Raw genomic sequence first — 22,450 nt, 5'->3', positions numbered from 1 at the left:
GAAGTAGTAAAGAAGCAAAAGAGATTTCTAATAAAAGACTAATAACAAATCCCATTACACCATGGTGTATCTTTTCCCTTGAAGTGTATTAGACTTTTAGCAAGGCTTCTGAATGAGATTTGGGTAGTTGCAAGCAAAGTCAGCTCAAACGCTTCAAGCTTAGCTGAAATTTCTTGCCTAACAGTTTGTGTAACTTGAAAGTTGCAGGTTTACAGGTGGGAGGGGTTGTTAATGCAAGTAATAGGCTTCACGCAGACTTTGGGTAATGTTTGTGTCACCATAGGATAATAGTTTCCTGTAGGCTAGGCACTGTACGGTAATGTGCTACTATATGGTAAAATTCCTTAGATAGAACAGACGTGGTGTTAAATGCACTAGCTAAGCCTTGCTTTCATGTTAACAGTTCTTCTGACTTTTCTTTTTGAGACCTGAAAATAAGTCCTCATAGGAAAGGAATTTGATCAGAAAGACAAATACATACAGTTTGTATTTTGTCATAGCTAATATTGCAACTTTTGTAATTACTACGCTAACATAAAAACTTACAAGACCTTAGAACGTAAATGTTTGATATAAGGATGAGATGATGCTGTGTTTTGAAAGCATGTATTTTCACTTTTGAAAGGGAACATGTCTTGCAAGGGAAAAAATTCTGTGTGGTGATCCCTAAATCTGTAACATGGATGGTTTTGCGGATTATACATATGGTTCCAGTGGCAGGGGGAATAAAAGTTTAAGTGAACAAAAGCTTGACTGACAAAACAGTCCCTTTGAATCTCTTTTATAAGAGAGAGTCTTTTTGTACAGATTGTTGCTATCTTAAAAGCTTGTGCTCAACTGACATGTTGGAATTCATTTGTCTAGAAATTAACTTCTATTACTGGAATCAGGAAAAAAAAAACAGATGCCTTAAACCAACAATAAGTTCTGGGACAAAAGTGGTTAAAGATGAATTCTTACAAGTGAAACTAATCTTGATGAAATTTCTAGTTGCCTTTTTAGAAATTTTTGAGAGTTTTAAAGAATGACAATTTGCTTAGCAGAAATTTGCTATCAATCTTTTCTTGCCACTGAATAAACAGATTCCATATGCGTAGTAATTTGCATATCCCAGCTAAAAATGTAATTCATTATTTTTAAGTCCATTTCGTAATAACTATTTCAGTATTAATGTTACTAACTATTCTTTAGCTCTTTCAAATGTAACCTTAGATAATCCTGCCTAAAAAGGTACAAAGCTAGCGGATCTGTTCTGGAATAGGAAAGGGAAGTGCCTTTTCTGAAGCCAGCAAGTAAGTCAGTGTAAGAGCCAGAACTGGAAAGAAGAAATCTTGAGAAATAATTTTCTTCTACTGCATCTCAAGCTTCCGGCCTCACGCAAATATTGCATTTAATAAGACAGATTTTCACATTTTGCTAGGTATGAAAACAGCACAGATATGAACAGGAATTAACAGTATAGTCTACATGCAGATTATAACTAAATCTGGTGAATATTCAAATTAGGTTTAATCAAAATAGTGTCTATATCATATTTTACATGGAGCTGCAAACACTGTCATCAATAACAGGGAGGAAGCCTCTTCAAAGTAAGTGTGACCCGGTCAATTTTAACTGCTGTTTGGCATCTGCCTCTGAACTGGCTTTCACTTGACTGAGCTTTTCAGGGCTTCTCATAAACCACTGGCTTCACCCTCCTGTTCTTGCTGTTCCAGGCTATTCTTGCATAACATTTTCTCCCTTTCATCTTAGATCACTATCACATCAAATAGTCAAAAATATGGTATATAGGATTGATATGTTTTGTCCTTTGAGGTTCACGCACGTAATAATGTTAGTCAGTTAAGCTTCTACAGTGTATCACTTCTTTAATGTAGCTGCAGTAACATTTCCACAAATACAGTTAGTTAAGTGATTATCACAGATGTTCACACTTTGCAAAATTTTCTGGTAAAATGTTTTGGATTTTAGTTGATCCTGGGATATATATCCTGACTGTACTGCACTTGGCAAAACAGAGAAATACAAATCACGTCTTTTCCTTTTTTTTAGGCGATGGGTAAGGCTCCTGTTTGGACGTGAATTCCCACTTCAGGACCTTCTGGTTGTCTGGGATGCTCTATTTGCTGACAGTATCACCCTGAATTTAGTTGACTACATTTTTGTAGCCATGTTGTTATATATTAGAGATGCCTGTAAGTATCAATTATCTTACGATCTTTTAAAAAGAATGAGAACCTATTTTTCAAAGAAAAAGAAGACTTAAGAAATGCTAAATTTCATTGTGACTTTTTTAACATACTGAAAATCGTTTCAAATGCTAGGAGAGGAGCTATTTGTTATCGGATGCGGTCTGCTGTATTTATGAAACAAATTGTGTCTTGGAGTTAAATGCAGGTTTGTTTTCTGAGTACTTCTGTGTTTTTATATGTAGTTGCAGATTTTATGTGGCGTGATACAGGTATGTAGAGAGCTCCACCTTCTGACCAAGCCGATGAATTGAGTAAAGCCTCCCTTTGACACTGGAAATATCTTTATGCTGTTCTGCTGTGAAAATGCACAAGACAATGACTCATAATTTTTGATGGTGTATCTTGAAGGAAATGTAAATGCAGAGATGAGTAACAATTACAAAATAGGTTTATTCTATGCAAGAGTGGCATCTTTGAAAAAACTGATCATTTAATTTTGTTTTATTTTAGTATGCCTGAAGTGTGTGCAAAGGTGAATTCTTATGGGTTAGTGATGACCAATAAATACATTAAGTTGGCACAAACAAGAAATCACAAAAATATTGTTAGCTTATGTAGTTATGAATGGGAGGAGGAAGATATGTAATGATTAATTAAGAGGCATTTATTTCTGTCTCATCATATTTTGCTAAAAATTCTATATACAACTTTGCCACAACAAAGTATGCATTTTGCATTAAGATGCATGTCTGTTATTAAATATATGAATTCTGAAGGATGCTGTTCAGAGTTTATTATATACAATCTGTAAGCTTTAGCTTATCACAAGGTCACATATTTGACACAATTTTGTATTCTAGGACACATGAAGTTTTCAACATCTGTGGTTCCTATTTTAGGGCCCAATCTTGAAAATATAATGTGCATGTACTTTACACGTACTGTCGTTCCACTGCCTGCCTTCATGTGGTTTTTTAATTACTTTTTAATAAACATGCAGCATATCGAGCTACCTTACATTCCTCTAAAGAAGTGGACATTTAATTCAGTTTAGAGGTTTCAAAATTAATGCTGCTGTTTCAGGATGATCTGATTCCAGGTCATTATGTTCTGCAATCTAAATCTGACTTGTTTACGTTCAGTAAACTGAAATAATCTTAAAATTTTTGGTATAGATATGTAGTGCAGATGCATGTGAAAATGTTTCTTAACATCAGTATTTTATTTCGTGTCATCGTTTCCCTTTAAAAAAAAATTTAGAACTGTGTTTTTAAGCACCCTCTCTCTTCTTGGGGAGGGAAGATTGTTCTGGGTTTGTTTTCTCTTGCTGGTGCTCATGTACAAGTACCAGTACGAGGTAACTAAAAATGTGAGCTAAAACTGTGTTCTAGGCATCTGTATGAAATCAGTCTCCCTCTTTTCTCTGAAATCCCCAGGCTTAGTAAATAGAGTAGTAAATAGCTTTAAAGTGGAGTACATTTGCCCAAATGTGATGCAAATTCATCTCATCAGGACAGGTAATACTTCATACATATACTGTTTCTGTAATAAGTAACTTCTTGTTCTATAGTTGGACCTAGTTAGTTGCTCTAAGCATAATAGAAAAGTGAAACAAAATACCAGGTCATAAATACTGTAAAGTTGAATATAGTTTCAAAGAAGTCAAGCTCAAACTATAGCAATTTCTACAGTTCTTGATCTGATAAAAGAAAGCTTTTCTAATATATCCGTAATAGAAAAGTTTTCCATTTTTCCTCTTTTTTTTTATTGCTCATAATATTTGAGCTCTGAATGGACTTCAAAGTTCTGTTGTAATATTTTTAAAAACATTTTCAAATAAAACAAGTTTCTAAAAGCTTCTCTTTATTTGGTGAAAGGAAATATTAGCTCAAAACACACGATGATGTTAATAAATAAACTGTCTGGAAATTTTCAGTTTAAAAACTTTGAAACAATAGGAATAGTAAAAGAGCTCCTAAGATATTATCTTATAAAAATGTCAAACATAAGCAATGATAATAATGCAATACTGAAAGCATTTGAAAGTTTAAAAATTATGCAGATTCTTTTGTACCAACACATTTGGGGATGAAGGAGAAGTTGCTGGTTTGGGAATTGATGGATTTTTATTCTTTGTTTTATTATGATGTTCTCAAGGACATAATTTTAAGAAAGTATTATTTCTGCTGTACTTTTCATTTTATTTTTGTTTTAGTTTTGAAATCCTCTGTTACTCAAACGATATATTTGTTCAAGGAGAAGGGAGCATTTAGATTATTAGATTATTGTTTATACATTTTAGAGATAACAGATACATAATCATGTACACAGCCATTCTGTAAACTGCTTTGTTCAATTTTACATCTGTATCCAAGCAGAGCTTTATCCATGGAGTGATAATCCTCACAAGCCAAGTGTAGGGTTGTGTACCAAAGTACCTGTGAGTTTTAATAAATTTTTTTCTGGGTTTCTTTGGAAAAATTCCGGCAAAACAACCTTTCTTTTTTGAATCTGTCAAATCAGAAGCATGAATATGATGTTACTTAGTTTTCACCAGTATGGATGTATACGCAGTTGTTGATGAAATCAGAATGGAGGGGAGGGTGCGGTGCAAAAATATATGTATTTTATTTACTTCCCTTCCCTTCAAGAAGGATGAAAATGAACAAGCCTGGAAGACCTGTCTATATTCTGCGTAGTAAACTAACATCATTATTGCACCAGGCGCTAATTTTGACTGATCAGTGTTAGAATAAGTATATTTTTATCATGTTCCCACTTCAAGACTAGCTATGGCCATTGTTAGGATATATTTGTTCTTATTTAAAAGCACTCTGAATATTTTGAGGGAAATAAAGGAGCCACAGCCTCTTCTTAGAGGAGCTGATTTGTTGTTTTTGTTATTGTGCAAGTGTTGTTTTTGTTATTGTGCAAGATATTCGCGTTATCTATGTTTAACTCGATTTAGGGCCTACTAGAGAGAATACAGCCATGCGTAAAGCAGCAGGGGGAAGTAGTCCCACCCTTCCTGGGTTACGAAGCCATCTGGATACAGGATTGGTGGCATCAAACATCATTAAACTCTTAAGAAATGACACATGGCAGAAAATTAGGACCTGGTTGAGGACAGGTACAGTTAGTTTACACGTTTTCCACTGCTATTACTGCTGCTTGTGTCCAGGAATGATTATCGGACCAACAGAGAAAAGTCAGTCTCATCTAAAGCAGAAGGGAGAAAGCAATTTAATGTTCCTCCGGGCACTGCATAACAAATAGTAATCAAAAGGCAGGAAGATTGCTTTCTCTGTGTAGAGGAGTTTCTCTACTCCTTTCCCTAGAAATACCAATAGCATTCTTCTTTGGAGAAGTGAGAACTTGTAATTCACAATAAAAGCTGGATCCAGGTGTGACTTTAGCCAAGCCAATTAGTGAAGGAAAAGCACAGGTACACCAGCACCAAGCTTATTACAGGGCAGCTGGCCAGAGTGTAAGATATTCCACTGTTGAACTTCAGCACCATCCAGCTACTGCTGAGACTGAAGAAATATGTATTGCACAGATTCTCTTTCCAGAAGCTATCCTACAGTTGATTCTTAGAAATCCTTTTAACTCCAATATGCATATTCAGAAAGGGGGTGTTTGTTTTGTTTTACTGCTATTTTCTTTATCATTTTTAAGAAAACTGCCACTCTGTGGGATAATACTATACATTTTGTCCTAAAGAGACAAGAATCACAGAATGGTTTGGGTTGGAAGGGACCTTCAAGGTTCATCTAGTCCAACCTCCCTGCCATGGGCAGGGACATCTCTCACTAGACCAGGTTGCTCAAAGTGCCGTCCAACCTGGCCTTGAACACTTCCAGGGATGGGGCATCCACAACTTCTCTGAACAACCTCTTCCAGTGCCTCGCCACCCTCATCTTAAAGAATTTCTTCCTTATGTCCAATCTAGATCTACCCTCTTTCAGTTTAAAACCATTGCCCCGGGTCCTGTCGCTACAGGCTGTGGTCAAATGTCTGTGTTTCTTATAGCCCCCTTTATATATTGAAAGGCCATGATAAGGTCTCCCCAGAGCCTTCTCTTCTCCAGGCTGAACAATCCCAACTCTCTCAGCCTTTCCTGATAGGAGAGGTGTTCCATCCCTCTGATCATTTTTGTGGCCCTCCTCTGGACCCGCCATGTCCAGGTCATGTCTGTCTTGTGCTGGAAACCCCAGAGCTGGATGCAGTACTCCAGGCGGGGTCTCACCAGCGCAGAGTAGAGGAGCAGAATCACCTCCCTCGACCTGCTGGCCATGCTGCTTTTTATACAGCCCAGGATACAGTTGGCTTTCTGGTCTGTGAGCGCACATAGCCGGTTCATGTCCAAGAACAGCTCACTTTGAAACAAAGAAGAGTACCAAAAGGTGTTTCAGCAAAGTAATCCCTTTAACACAAGATTCCCCAGCAAATAGAGCACTGGCAATGATGTTCTCTTCTGTAAAGATTTCTACATGAAAAAGGGACAGCTGAGTATGTGGGGAAAACCCTAAAGATACAATAAATATAAAAGTTAGCGGGCCTTCCTCATTAAAGTGTTGGAGTTTTTTTAACTTCCTTTGGATGGCAAAGTTTCCTTTTAAAATCTAACTTTTTTAGGGATCAGAGGGGACACAGGTCATTGCCCAACAGTTTGATTTTTTTTCCATTATTCAATTGCTTCACTTTTATACATTTCAAAAAATTTAATAATTAGAGTAAATGTCTTGTCATTGAAAATATAAATGCGTTGGTGTTACTGCCTATCATTTATAAAAGTATTTAGAATTTACTATCCGTTTTCAGTATTTTTATTTGCTTTGGTGAAAAGGCATCATGATCATAACAGCAGTACAGTACCTTAAATTTGATTTACGTACAAGAGTTTGATTGGGTATGTACTATGTGGTGCTCATATTATACTCCTCTGAAAGAACTCTGACGGAGACCATTGTATTGTGTTCATTATGCCAGCTTTGTGACTTACAGAAGAAAAAACAGGTACCTGAATATGAACAAGAAAAACAAAGGGTAGGAAAAAGAACAGGCAGAACAGATAAAGAATGAGTAGGATAAGTGAGTGCTTTACAAATGAAAGCAGATGTATGAAATTACAAGCTGTCGGATCAGCAACGGAAATGAAGATGATAAAGTGGTTCCTTACGCAGATTAAAATTATTCATTTTGCCCAGTCCTGCGTCTTTCCCCCATAATCCTCTTGTTGAGGGAGGAAAGGTACAGGAGGATATGAGGCTTAGTCACATGAAAGAAAAAAAGTAAAACATTTAAATCTTTCCGTCCACAAAATGGTCATTTATTTTGCCTTTTATTGATTCAAAATAATTTTGCATTTGCAATGATCCTTTCTGGTGTAGAGGTCTGATTAATTAAAAGTGTTTGTTGCTACAGCTAAAGTTCTCAGAATAGTAAAGTTTGTTAAAAAATTATTTACAATTACTATTGTTGGAGGCTGTCTTTATGTTGCAGAGTGCAAGCATCATTAACAGGCATTGCTTTGACAGCTGTCGCAGATGGATTGCCTGGATTTAGATGGTGCAAAAGAAGTGAAGTAGTTTTCATACACCTGTGTGAAAAGATGTCTTTAATAATAGCATTCATAATTAGATTGATTTTGGGGGGAAAAAAAGCCAAAACAGAAGACGGCAATGACAAGCAAGGAACCATAGAGTATACTTACATAGATTCAGATAAAATCAAGAACAATTATAACAAAATTATAAACTTTAGCAAAGCATGCTGAAAATTTCCTTAATAAATAAAAAATTCTAATTAAGTTAATGGTATATTATATTTTTAAGCATTTATGAAATTAAAATCTGGCCTTTTCCCTTTTTCCTGAACATTTCATGAATTGTTTCTGGTTTACGAGAAAATAAGTTGCTGACATCATTTTACATACGTGTATATATATGTTTGTGGGCACGTATGGGTGTATGTACTTAAGAACAACATAAAAGATAGTTCAGCAAAGAATTGTCAGAGTGGGGGAAAGTTATCATAAAAGCAGGACCGAAGGTAAAATTTATCTCACAAATTTCACACTTAAATTTAGGTGTCTGCAAGTAAGTGTCTGAAAAGTCAGTGCCCATTTTGGAGTGTAGGACTAGTTCTTCAAGCTCCACTGACTTGTATTGCCCTGACCTCCACTGACTCAGGCAGGCTTTAGGTGCACAGCTACAGAGATCTAAATTTAGGCATCTAAATCTGGAGCTAACTTAAATGTCTATGACATCAAGTCAGTGGTAGGTTTAGCATTGTCCTTAATGATATTGGACCACGCATAGTCATGAAGCTTGATTATGCAATGTCTTCTTTTACTCTGAGCACTGCTTGAATTCTAAGACATTTTATGTGGGAAAAGACAGCTGAATCTGAACTGTAATGAATCTAATGCAAGAGGTACTGTTTTGGAATATCAAAATAGGATAGTAATATTTCACTTTTTTGTCTCTTTTTTTTTTTTTATTATTTTCATTGTAGTGATTTCAAGTAATTATCAGACCTGTTTGGGACTTCTGATGCATTATCCACCTATTGGAGATGTTCACTCCCTTATCCTAAGAGCACTTTTTCTCCGAGATCCAAAGGTGAGATGCTCGCTTTGTAAATACAGGGAATAAAACTGTGTAATAAAATGTTCTAAATACTATGGAGTTAATAACAACCTACATTTTGGGGACTAAACTGTAGTTTCAAGTTTCTTCTTACCTGACGAAATAGCTGAAGGAAAGAGTTGGTAACCAAGAGTAGAAACAAGTTCCTTTACTCTTTAAAGGATACTATCCTACTACTTTGCTAAAGTTATCCAGGAGCTCTGGTAACTGCAGATGTTCATGCTCTTTAGAATACCTTTGCTTGGTATTCTGCACAGACATCTTTTATAATGAAGTATACTTTTGAGGGAAACACTAATATTTTATATAATAACCTAGTAAGCTGTGTAGGAACTGCCATGCAATTTCATCTGTAAGTCCTTTTTCATGGGATTTCTGCAGATTAATCACTGTTAATCCTTAAAGCACTACCCCCACCCAATATGTAATAGTTATGTGATGGTTCTCAATTAAAAACACGAGTCTGCTGTTACAGCCTGAAAAGATTCACATGAATAAAGTGTATAAATTCCTAAATTTTATGTTATATATTACTAGCATACAGTTTCTGATATACTCATCTATACTAAAAAAAAAGTGAACCTCTTGTTGGTTTAGAATGGCATGAGTATATGTGTGGAGATAATATACAGCAGATATCCACAGTATAGTGGATGAAGTGTTTGAGATGAAGCTGTACACAGTAATCTTTGCAGTACTCAGATCTTTGGCAGATAGCAGGATTTGTGCTGCTGGTTTTGAACTGTCTTTGTGCATGTCCCATTAGCAGGCTGCCAGTGCAAAGTCTGATTTCCCTCATTTTCTTGACGCGTATCACCTTTGAAAGTGAAAAATTCATCACTTCTGCATTCTGACTGCCTCCTGCAAAATTTCATTCAGTACCAATGTTTACACTTTTATGCCTTAAGAAAAAAATTGTCTCTTTGTTTCTATATCAGTTTTTTGCAGAAATCTGCATCCTTACAGCCGCTTTTCTTCATTCCTCTCGGGCACAAAGATTTCTTTCATGATGAGAAGTAAAGTGTATTGTCTCTTCAGTGTGTAAGAAAGTTTGTAACGTTAGATCTCAGGAATCTTTCTTAAGATTTCAGCAGCAGTCTGTGAAATCAGACTGCCCAGCATTTATTTATGTACTCTCTCAGCAAGAAAAGATAGAATTATTTTTTAGAGGAAAGATAGAGAGGGAGGAAAACGGTGCTAAGATATCAAACTAAACCCAATATGTGATCTGTCATTTATTGAAGGTATATGTTAAAAGACAGAATAATTACTAACTATTCAGCTGTCCTCCAAAGCATCCTAGGCAGTATATAAGATATCCCACCACCTGAAGGGGGCAAAAATAAACCACCAACCTCTTGTGAAAGAAGCTTGATCACTATTCCACTCCTTACACTCTCGTCTCCAACAGAATGAAGTTGTCAGGCTCATAAGGCCTCAGTGTCCTATTAATTAACATTCTCAGGTGTGCATTGAACATCTTTCAGAAAAATACTGGATGTAGTCGCTACTGTGTCTTTCAGGTAGTTCTCCCTTCACTCAGGTGAATGAGCACTTAAAGCTCTTTCATGAAAAGACTGCTAGTTGTTTTGTCAATTTAAATATGATTAATTACAGTTGTTCCTCATTTCTGTGCTGTGCTTATCTGCTTGGGAAATACTCTGAAGGTTAGGAAGCTGGGATTTCCAGAGAGCAAAGAGCCCTAAGGGACTTTGAGCCACCTCTCATTTTATGTGTTGTCTTTGGGTTGAGACTGCATAAAGAGATCTGGACTTCCTACAGTAAGGAAGTTAAACTGTTCTAAAGGATCACTCTAAAAGAAAAAAATAGCTCCTCATCTGAGAAAGAAATATATTTTCAATGCTATGACTTGAGTAGCTCTTTCTTATCTTTCCCTAGGTATGATTTTAAGTTTCACTTATGTGTCTTTAAGCATATGTTGGTTCAACCCAATATATTTCTGAAATGAGAGTCTTGTTATTCTATAAGACCTACACATAAAAATTTCCCAAGTCTGTCAAAATTTTTCATTACACAGAATGAAAGGGAAGACTCAACAAGAGATCATGGGTGCTGTAGGAGTTTAAAGTCAGTACACAGATTATATACCAGTATAAGTGGGAAAACTATGATACCTTTTTTTTGCTATCTGCATAAAGATAATTCAGTTTGCCTTTATTCCCTGAGCAGATAAAAGGAGATTGAAAGAAAAGACAAGGAGATTTTAGTCAGGAGTGTAACTTGTAAGTGATGATTACCAAATTCAGTGCTTAATGATTTTTCTTCCTCTTTTGATGTTTTCCTGTGCATTTCTCCATCACCAGCTTCTAGTTTCTAATGGGGAATTACATTTGGTTCAGTGCAATTTAGATCTCCTGAGCCAGGGCTGAGTTGTTCTGTGTGGCATTTCTTCCAAGCTTTTCCTTGGGTTTTAATGTGTGAAGTCCGGGAACTCTTCTGTGGGAGACTGTTGCATGGTCCAGTGGCTTATGGCATTATTTGTTGAACATAGCAAGAATGTCTAGTGTCATTCCAAATATCTGAGAAAGGCTTGCTCTTTGCCTCTTGGAGCTTTAAATCTCAGTTGGACAAGAAACGCAGTTTAGAGTCATGGACAGTGACAAACAGGAATTTGTCTCTTGCAGGTCTGTTAATATATATTGTCTTTGGGATTATTTTTGTAGCTGGGTAAATGCCAAATAATCTCACTGAGGGGAAGCTGTGGGGTATTTAGACTAAGAGAGTTTGGTGGTATGTACATAAAACTGAAAGGCTCTTAAGGAACAATCCTGTCATAAATGGTGAAGTAAAGATGGACGTGATGTGGCCTTTCCATCCATAACTTCTGATTCTGGAGATAATTTGGGTTTGCATGTCTAATAACATCCATTATTTCTTTTGTTTCCTTGGTCTGACATAACAGATATCTCCTCCATACTTATTTGTCTTGTAGACTATCAGGAGAGCTAGACTTCGGCTTGATGAACCTGTTGGGTTTTGTTTGCTACTTTTCACTGCAGTCATCACCAGGAGAGCAACCTAAATGTCAAAAGAAAGCTATACTTAAAAGATGGGTGACACTTTTTTCTTACAGATGGACAAACACAATTTCCTGACCTTTTGTGGAATCAAACCTTAGCAGAAGCCTTAGCATTATCCAGTAATAACAATAATACAAAAAGTAATTAGTGCTTGCCATTAATCTAATGCTTGCAGCAGCTCTCCTTTTGACTTGGCGGACCCCAGTTGGTGGTCAGGATGAGAGGATGTTTCAGATTCCACATCCCTGATATATTCCAGTGCCACGGAAGAGAAATACAGAGCTGCATAATAGCTGAAAACAAGTTAATGCCCCTGTCTCTGAAGGAGGGCCTGAGAGATACTAGTTTTACAGGCATCAGTATGGATCAATGCCGAATAATTGAATTTCAGCCTTTTCTGCATTTGGCTAGCTCCAGTTCTTAGGGAAAATGTAGAGTGAAAAGCTCAAATCAGTGTTGTTGTCTTTGCATGGAGTGATAAAGTTAACCTGCTTAGCAGAGTATTTGTTTCACATTTCTAATCTTTGAACAGATAATTACCTCAGTTATTTATATGAAAGCAACTTCTATCACTTATAGTCCTTCTGAATATAAAAGTAGAGCTTCTTAAGAAAGTATGTATATGTGAAATAAGAAAGTAAGAGAAGGGCTTTTTGTGAATATCCAAAAGCATTTACTGAAGGTGTGTCTCTGTATTTAATATCCCACGAGTGGCCAATTTTATTCATTTTATTCCTTATCAAAACCACTGAGCACTGTTAATTTTCAAAGCAAAGGCTGCAAAATTAAGAAGTAGAGATACAGAGATAGGGCAGTGGAAAAATATAAAGTGATTAAAAAACATAGTTCTAACTAGAGTTGTTCAAATAAAAAAAAAATTAAAAACCCAATTAGAAACAAAAGTCATAGAAAATGTGAACATATTGTGTTCCTTAAATAACCAGATGTTCTTTCCTTCCTGAAGGCAGCCAGGGCTAGGAATAAAAGGTTTAAAACTATTGTTTTAAGTTAACTGTGAATTTTGCAAATCTGTTTCACCCTTTAGCAAATAAAATTCTAATACAGCAACATAAGCAAAGTAATTTTCATCTTTGGGTGTTCTTATTTGTATGTTGTTGTGTACTGAAGTGTTAACCTTATCATAATGACTTATTAGAAAACTAAAGCACTACATAGAATATTACAGTTTTACATTGCATACTAAGAACCTGACAACCATCCTTTGTCTGAAAACCTTACTGTATTTATTCTTAATATTTTTGTAAAGTAATTTTGCTCTCAGATATTTTAACAGGGTGAGTTACACTATTTGTTGAGCCAAGCTAGTTGGGAGCTTAATTCAAGGGAGACACCTTTTATCATAAGCCATCGATTCAAAAAAAGAACAAAGAAAGTGTTTGTGCTTGGTTGATGGGAATTAACTTGTTAGTTATGCTGATAATATTCTAGTTACTGCTGCTGATATTTTCTGAACATTGTACTTTAAGCTATTTACTGACATTGAAAATGGTCGTATAATAATATTAAATTCTAACTAAATCCATGATGAAGCATACATGACATTTCAAAGAAGTTGTATTAGTTCATCATGACTGAAATTACAGGTACTGCCAGAAAACTTCAGCAATAATATATGGTCATGATCACTCATATAACGGTTAGTTGGAGAAATCTGCATTCCAGCTTTTAACACTTTTCACAACCTGAGCAGTAAGTGACAAGGGGAAAACACATTATTGAAATTTTGAACCAAACTCTTTGTACATTTATTTTCAGCTGAATTTTCTTCTTAAGTAGCTGCCACCGTCTCAGAGTTTTCTCCAAGCTAGTTTCATGTTCCTGAAAGGCTGTTGAGTTTCACTTTCTTCTTCTTTAGATAAATTCTTTTCTATACACTCATTAACTGAGGTGCTGCCGAAGAGCTGCAACTGTCCTTTGAAAGCTGCCGTTATGTCAGTATTGTTTGTTTTGCTGTTTGTGGCAGGAGAAAAGCAGATTTGGGGTTGTTTTGTTTGTTTGTTAGCATTGTGTGTGCAATCTGGCATTAATTACCTCTCTTTAATGACCAGATTGCAGCCAATGAGAAGTTGGGATCTGGCAGTGTTTGGGCATTACCAGCTCATTAATTTGTAACCTACACACATTGATTGAATGGGGTGCAGAGTCCATTTTGTTAGAGGGGTACCAACAAGGGGGAAGGGGGCCCTGAACAAACATTTGCTTTTTGCTTTTTTCTTTTCTTTTTCAATCATGAAGAATGTAACTGATTTTTCAGGAGATTCACAATTATACATTAGGGGGTTTGGGTGTATGAAAAGTAAGTACCAGGAAACTGGGATAATGGATATCCCAACGCAGTATGAGCGGGCAGTACAAGTAAGGTCACCTACACTTTAAAGGAGAGTTGCATGGGCAGGGGATGTGACTGATAAAGGAAACAAGGCTTTTCAGAAAAGCTAAGTACATGTCTCTTCATCTGGGAGGACAGGAATTAGGAGAATCAAAAAATAAATACATTTACTTTCAGTGATTCACAGAGAACTTCACTTTGCCTTAATTTCTGAAATATTAAGATCTTGGATGTTTAATGCAATGTAGATAGACTTTTATGAAGAAAAATGTGTCAGGATCTTCAAACTGACCTCTGGTTTTATAACAACATTCAATTCCTTGTAGTGAACCCAAGCATCTTGATGGTCTAACTTCCCCATTTGCGAATACAATAAGGTTAGATGTATCTGAACACCTCACTTTGAATAAATCAATTCTTTTTCTGTAACTGCATGCTAAGCTTTTTAATGTGGGCCTATACAACTAGGAATTGCATATATTATACATGTGAAAGCCATGATATTAACTTGTTCTTTATGTTCATGTTCTTAAAATCAGAACCATTTGCTTTCCAAGGGGATAAGCCATGCTTTGTTTTAAGAATTATTGTTTTAAATATTCAGTTATTGTGTTTCATTAATAGATTAAGGTATGACAGGCAGCTATGAGTTTAACGATAAATTACTTGGAATAACCATGTTGCCATAGTACCACATAAAAATAGTAAGTGTACCATGAACTAAAAATCCTCTTTGTTTTTGTACATTTGTTTCAAGACCTTCACTCCCAGTGCACCTATGCATTTTAAAATATAAAAAGTCTATGGGGTCAATATCATAGTACAATAACTTTCTCATCTCTCCCAAAGTTAATTGCAATCTCCCTTGATACGTTAACCGTTTAATTGACCCATCATAAAATAGTCATCTCCTTCAAAGCATCCTGTATGTCACAAGCAATATTTTCAGGAAAAAATCTTGAAAAATAATGGATTAGTCATCTAGTCAAGACTTTTTGAATGAGAAATCTTCCAAAGTCCTTCTCATTTCTCAGTATCATACGTAACACAGTAGTCATCACTCGAAGGAGAAAGCTGATCTCTTAGATTGCCAATAACGATGCAGTTTCCAGTATTGCTCTGTCTTTAGTGTTGTATGCACAGGCCCGTTATTTGGTTAAGAACCCACAAATATTGTATCAATGCAAATTAAACAGCCATTGCATTTAAATAAATAGGAAAATGGTGGGAAATAATACAGAATAAAGCAAAGCTTCCCCAACAGTGACATATCTCATAGTTAAGACAAAGCTGTGCCACAGGTAAGGTGGTGCAGAAACAAAGGACTTGTCCCAGTTCTGGGTAGGGCCGAGCGAGATGGTGCTGCAGTCCACTCCTGGCAGCGAGAGCAGAGCCTGGCAAGGAGGGCAAGTTGACTTCGTTGTTTTCATTGCCAGCCTTGTGACACCCAGCAGGAGAGCTGCTGGCCCTGAGGGTGGTGAGGAGTTGGTGGTGTGGCTGGTGATTTCTGGGTGGGTGGAGAGGCGCAGAGTCTTTCGGAGAAGATGCCTAAAGGCGAGTTAGGAACCATTATTTCTACTTTTGACTAATATTAAAAAGTGTATAATAGTGTTGTATCGAACAGCAAATAACATGCATTATTCAATAAATAGTCAAGACAACTACTTGCTTGTCAGTCATTGGGCTAAGAATTGCAAACAAAAGAAAAAAGAAGTGTTTGCATTTTTGAATCTTCTCTGCAGATTTCGTAATTGTGCCTTTTATTGAGGTGTCTTCCCTATTAAGCAGGAAGAGAAAGCATGAGATGCAGCAACATCATGTTCAGGCTAGAGGGGTGATTGGAAAAAATTTAGAAATAAGGAAGGAATTATTCTCCTGTGCTGATCAGAATTCCTGTTAATATTGACTGGAAATTCATAAGGTCTGTCATGTTAAGGGCAAGTACTTTAGAGAGGCAAGATGGAAGAGAAAATTATTATTGGAAGCCAAAACTTTAAACTGTGCTTTCTCTTTGAGCAAGTTGGTATCCTTAGTAGCAAAGTAAAAGCAATTCTGATTGTACTTGATGCTAAAACAAGAAGCTGAAGCACTTTTAAGCTCTTAAATACTTTAGCTACCAATGGAAGTTATTGCTTGTGAATTCTTGGGGCTGTTTCTTTCAAATGATTCGTTTATTTCTGTTTTAAAAGTCTTCTAAAGCTACTGACCCTCTCCTAAAGAGTAATGATGTTATTTATAAAATTACACTAATAAAATGTATTTAACAGTGTTAGAGTGAGGTCATAATGGTTCTACTTGTGTGCAACCTGACAATTCAATTAATCACTTCTAGTTTGCAAGGTAGTTTATCAAAAGGAAGCACTTAAAACACTTAAAGCACTTTGATTCTACCTAATCAAAAGTTCTCTGTATCATAATTTATTTATTTGACTAAAATTTGCAAAACACAAACTGTGAGTTATATAAAAATAGATTCATAACTTTTCAATAATGTATGAAAGATTAGCTACTGAATCATATCCAATCTATTATGATGGAATTTAAGTTCAGCTTCTTCTGATATAAATGTAGATATAGTGCTGGTGAGTTGACATATTTTATAGTAAATATTAATATATTAATTGTTGTATACAAAGCTATTTGAGTACATTTTTATTGGGGAACATTTCTCTGAAAGAGCAATATACTTTCAAGATAGAGGTGGGAATGGTACATTATAGCCTTTGCTATAACTTTTTATGGAAAATTAGGTTTGGAGATGTGAGGTAGGACTTCTTTGTCCTTTATCTTTTTAAGGAGCAGTAATGTTCAAAATGGCTCTGCAGTGTCCTCATTACTGGAATCCCAAAATGAAAGGAGCTGCTTGTCCCGCAACACCAGGACCTTAGCTTCTCTCTGTGCTTTAGAGGAAAAGACTTGGACATCGTATTCACTTGCTGTGGCATGTGCATGGGGCTCTTTGAAAGAGCCTTTTTCACTCCCCTAGGGACCTTTTTCAAGTATTTTACGTAGCAGATTACACACGGAACATAAAATAATCTGTTTCTTTTCCACATAGCAGAAATAACCAAATAGCACCTTAAAATGTTCTTGTTTTTCCCTGATATGTGAGATTTGTGTACAGGCATGTATTCAGAGAAGATATAATGCTGTAAGTGTGGTTATAAGGGTTTTATCAGTATAAGCTTCGGATAACTGCATTACTCACAAAGCCATCAGTGAGTTATGCAGGTTGTCCAAAACGAGTGCCAATAAAACCATAATGTGGTAGCTTTTCTGTACATAAAGATGTCATATTTTAAATCTCATAATTTGGAGCATTCCAGGGTTTAAAGCGAGGCTTGCTGTGTGTTCCCTTCAAAAGCCTGGATCTTTCCTCCACAATGTTGTAAAACTCCTGTTCCTAACCGTGCGAGGCTGCAAGATGCCAGAGCATAAATCTGTCATGGGGTAGGGCTGAACACTGTCAGATTTATACCTCACTATTTAGTTAATTTACTTCTTAAAACCAAGGGTTCAGCTGAAAAATAGGCGACTAAATTAAGAGGCCGATTTAAAAGGTACTTAAGCGACGCCATTGATGCAAGATGTGGATTTTACGCAGGTTATGAACTTGAACGTTGGCAGGTCAGAGTCTTTTTGTCTGGAATATCGGTAAAAACTGATTTGGTAGGATTTGATCTACCTGTTAAAACACAATATGCTGTAAAACTATAAATGAAAAAAAAAAAAAAAAAAAAAAGGCTTTCCAATCGGTTAGGACAAGAAGCCAAAATATACAACTAGAAATTTCTTTCAGTCAAGTCACTGAAGCATTTTTAAAACTCACTTGTCATTTTTTTCAGTTCTTCATCTCTTATCACAGAATGCCCATGTGAGAGAAAGCATGTGTGTATGAAGTTAAAAACAGACCACAACGCACAGTATTTAAAATATCTTCCTGGTATCTGAAATTTCTAGTTGCCAGGGGAATGGATGGTTGTCACGTAACAATTTATTTCAGCTTGATCAGAGTTCAAGGGTTTCTTCCTGCCTTGACCCAATTAACTGAATTTTCTTTCCTTTTCGGTTCTTTCTGGGAATTTTTGTTGTTTCGAGGGGAAAAAATAAAGCACTCCCTAATTTTCTTTAGAAACAATTAAATATGATAATTCTTCATGCTGTTACTGCATTGTAAATAACAAGTTCTGCGATTGAGACCCACAGCATCTTTCTGAAAAATGTAAACAGGAAGCATTATTCCCAGTTTGAGGATTATGGTGTTCCTTTGCCAACACCAATATTAGTGCACAGATCTCCTGACTCCTGTGATTAAAGGAAGTTCTTCATTAGTTCTGTGCAGGGTACTTTTCACATTGTACTTTCATAACGTAGGTTTGATAGATGCAGACTATCGACCTATGTTTTGGATATTTTGCTATTGGCCTTGAACCACTTTAGAATTGACAATAGCACATTATGTCCTCTGATGTCTAATTGAATTTTTTTCTTTTTAGCAACTATTTAACTCAATGGTTCATAGGTGGGTGGAATAACCTTTTGCGCTCCAGCACATTGCATGTTCTGCAGAAGGTATAACTAGGGATGAGGCAAATTAGAAGGTGAAAGGAAAGTTTTGTTTGGGGAGTGGCATTTGCTTTGGGTGCTCGAGTTTACGGTGGATTGGTTGCTTAGTATACAAAATATTTTGGTATGTTTATGTAATGTTAAACCATTGCTTATGCTGTATAATTGTAGTCATAGGGCGGAGACAGCTGCTTGGATACCTGACCAAAGAATAAAAAGAGGAAAGGTGAAATAGTCTGTGCAGCCAGGCTATTAGGTAATCATTAGTATGCACTTCATATTAATTATTAGTGCCTAACTGAACAAACTGTATTCCTTATCTGCATCTGAGCTGCTGTATTTCAGCTCTGTTCCCAGTCTAAATATTTGCCATGTTTGTATCATCTTTACTGAAGGAAGAAGAAAAGGTAAACCTTCACTAACCTCCCAGTCACATTAGAAGCAAATAAAAGGAAAAAAAATAGCATTTTAATAGAAAAATGTTTTAGGCTGTACAAGAATTACAAAAAATCCAATATTGCCCTGTCAGCCAAAGAGGGGAAAAAAGGAACAAACTGGCTCCTTAAAAACGTTTAAATAAAAAGAATAACACTGCATCATTATCTTTCTCCTTTTTTTATATACATTTAGTTCAGTCTGTTCTTTGGTTTAGGCTTAAAATATTATTAGTTCAGAAAAAAAGATACACGTTTGGCAGCATTTGTTTAATATATTGAAAAAAACTAGTTTAAAAAAATCCTGTTTGTCACTGGTGAGATGATTATTTTGGTGAGCCTATTGCTGCGTGTACGTATAATTCACTGCTGCTGTTTTGTTTGTTTTTTCTCTGTTACATTTAGGTTATCTAGTTTCAGATACAATCTATTAAGTGGAGTATTTTTTAGTAGCTGAGGTTTTCCCACCTGTTTACCCTAAAACACCTGCAACATATGTTTGTGTAACCCTGCAATGCTTTGTGGTTTGGGCCTTGAGAAATTCCCCCAGAGCTTTTTGCTTATAAACAGCTGAGCAATTCATTTCTCTAATGACGAGTGCTTTTCCCTTGGCATTGAGGCAATAGCATGTTCGCTAAAATAACTCTCATTTTTCATCAGACATATTGAAAATCTTTCTTCATTGTTGTCTCTTATTCTGAATGTTCAGATTTTGTGCAAATTTTTATTTGATTTTTTTTCCTGTTAGTAATACTAAAGAGGGGGGAAAGGAAACACCTTGACAAAGAATAAAAAAGAGTGTTGTAGAGATTCCTCTGCTTGCACCTGCGTGTAAACTTTTACAAATAATGTGTATTCAGATGGTGAAACGTTATGTTGCAGCAGTAACCTGGTTTTCCTAGTATGTTGTGGAACAGTCTGCCTGTGACTTCTGTCACGCACAAGTGTGCTTTGCTGTATCATATCAACTCGGTGGGTAATGTGATGCGATATGCCTCCGGAGGCCAGGGAGGAAAAGGGTTATACTAGGGAATTTGAGCATATGGAGCATGATCCTCAGCCGGTGGGAATTGCTTTTCAGCGGTTTATGCAAGTTTAGGGAATATCTGCTGCGTTTGGTGTGATTCTGACCACGGCCTCAACAAACTACTAATTTGAAAGGTTGATTTCACTGTCATTTTAACATTATCCTTTTAAGAAAAAATATTTTATCTGAGGTACTAGTAAAAATACTTACATAAATTGAAAAGGAAAAACTTTACTTGCTTAAGTAATTAAAAATACAAATAGGATCGTTCTAAATTGCACTGTGTAGGAAAAAAACATGGTTACTGTGAAAATTTTAAACACCAGAGCTATGTTTTGCTGTAAATAAATTTGTTTAGTCTTCAGTCCTAAAACATGGAATATAATATAGGGGACAGCTCAAACTGGATGCTTAGAGAGGAAAATTAGTTTAAAATTCATAACGAAGAGACATTGTAATTGTGTAGGGTTTCCTTTCTGCTTCTTATATTTAACTTACTGAAATGGTGAAAAAGGATATAAAATTTAAAGGACAATCACAGTGACATAAAGATCATAATCTTCATAAAACCATATTTTTTGCTGTCTGAATTTCGGTTTTTAGAAGTATTTAAAATTTCCATGGTGATACTTCACAGATACTTGTCTGCTAACATATATGTCAGGTTGGTTGTTTTTAAATAATGAAATTTTCCAAAAGGATATCTCTGTTATGTTACAAAAGGAGTTGCAGCAGTAACCCTTGGTATTTACTGTCTTGCATTTCTAAGGTTGTTTTTTCAACAGCATTTTTTCTGTGAGGTTTTTTTTCACTGCATGTAGTAGTACTTTAAACTGCTTCTTCGTCTGATACCTTTAAACCTCACAGGAATTTAAATAGGCCCCTGTGAAAGTAATGCTTGAGCTTCATTCATATGTTCAAGTTAGATCATTATTCCTATTAATGGCTTTAAGTGCTTAGATAGTAGATCAGCCTTTCGTGTCTTCAATTGCTTGTCATTTCTGCATAAATATGTTTCAAGATACTGTTCCACATGATCTTTCCTCTTTTTTTTTTTGTTCAGAAGCAATGTGTAAGAAGCTTTTGTTTTTATTTATTGGGTGGTAGAAAAGAAATTTCAATGTTTTTGCTAAGTTTAAAATATATACTGAGTTATTGGAAACAAATTGCAAAACTGGATAGCACCTGGTAATGTGAATTTTTCAAAGGGCTGTCTTATGACTTAAAAGTGCCCGTTATTTTAACAGTCTCTTACTCTTCTACCTTGTTGAAATGGTCATCAAGACACGTAAAAAAAAAAGTTATTTAATTCATGGGCAAAAAGTTACACTATTTGATTATTCTCATGGTAGTCACAGAACCATCAGTTATCCTCATCACGTCAGTTTGGATTTGATTATCATAGAAATGCATTGAATTACCAAACTCAAGCAATAGTAACTAAAGCTGATTCATTGTTATTGCTGTCAGTTGATGAGGACTGACTTACAAGCCATATGAATGGGTAGAGTTATGCAAATATTGTGTTTATAACAGAAGAAAAACGTAGAGCGGCCATTACAATGTGGGTGGTAGGATAGATGAGGATTTTTTTAATGCTTGTCTAATAGCTTTTAGCTGCTGTTTCATTTTTCAATGAACATTACAAACAGGATATACTTTAAAAATGTTTAATGTGTTTCCAAAGAAAGAAAATGAGACATTTCATACAAGATTAAGTCTGACTGCGTGAAATGGTCTGGAAATTCCCAGCCTTAAATTTGACCCCAGAAATCATCCTGGCCTTTGATATCTAACACCTCTCTAAAGCTTCTTCTCTCCTTTTGTGTGCATGCAATATTTTGCTTTTTAAAATGCAACTCCTATATCCTCCTCCAAAAGTAAGATTTCCAAGGAAGGAGGATTATCTGCAGTTATGTGGAAAATGAGAGGATAAGACTATGGATACTCCAGTCTATAATGAAATCTGGAGGGCAAAAATACACATGAAACTGAAACAGCTGAAGACTGACTCTGTCAAAAATATAATGTACTATCACCTGTGAACGACTATTTCGGAAAGGTCATTGTCTAGTTCATTAAAACTACATTTACTACTAGCAGGACTTCAGAAGGCAGATCAGAATATAAGGCAACAGCCTATGAATGAATAAACCTTTAAAGCAAATACTTGGAAAGTATGTAGAT

The 22,450-nt window shown here is 35.8% G+C and overlaps 1 protein-coding gene across 1 annotated transcript in view; it reads left to right on the top strand.

Annotated features, from left to right (window-relative positions):
- Positions 1-22,450, top strand: part of TBC1D5 (TBC1 domain family member 5) — a 189,955-nt gene that overhangs the window by 108,996 nt on the left and 58,509 nt on the right. The window contains exons 12-13 of the mRNA XM_059818281.1: positions 2,053-2,195; positions 8,712-8,818. Coding sequence (XP_059674264.1) covers positions 2,053-2,195; positions 8,712-8,818 — 250 coding nt within the window. The remainder of the gene's footprint in view (positions 1-2,052; positions 2,196-8,711; positions 8,819-22,450) is intronic.

The sequence above is a fragment of the Gavia stellata genome, chromosome 6 (genome assembly GCF_030936135.1).
Source record: "Gavia stellata isolate bGavSte3 chromosome 6, bGavSte3.hap2, whole genome shotgun sequence".
NCBI classification, from domain to species: Eukaryota; Metazoa; Chordata; class Aves; order Gaviiformes; family Gaviidae; genus Gavia; species Gavia stellata.
The sequence above is the reverse complement of the archived record's forward strand: the minus strand, read 5'-3'. Positions and strand labels throughout refer to the sequence as shown.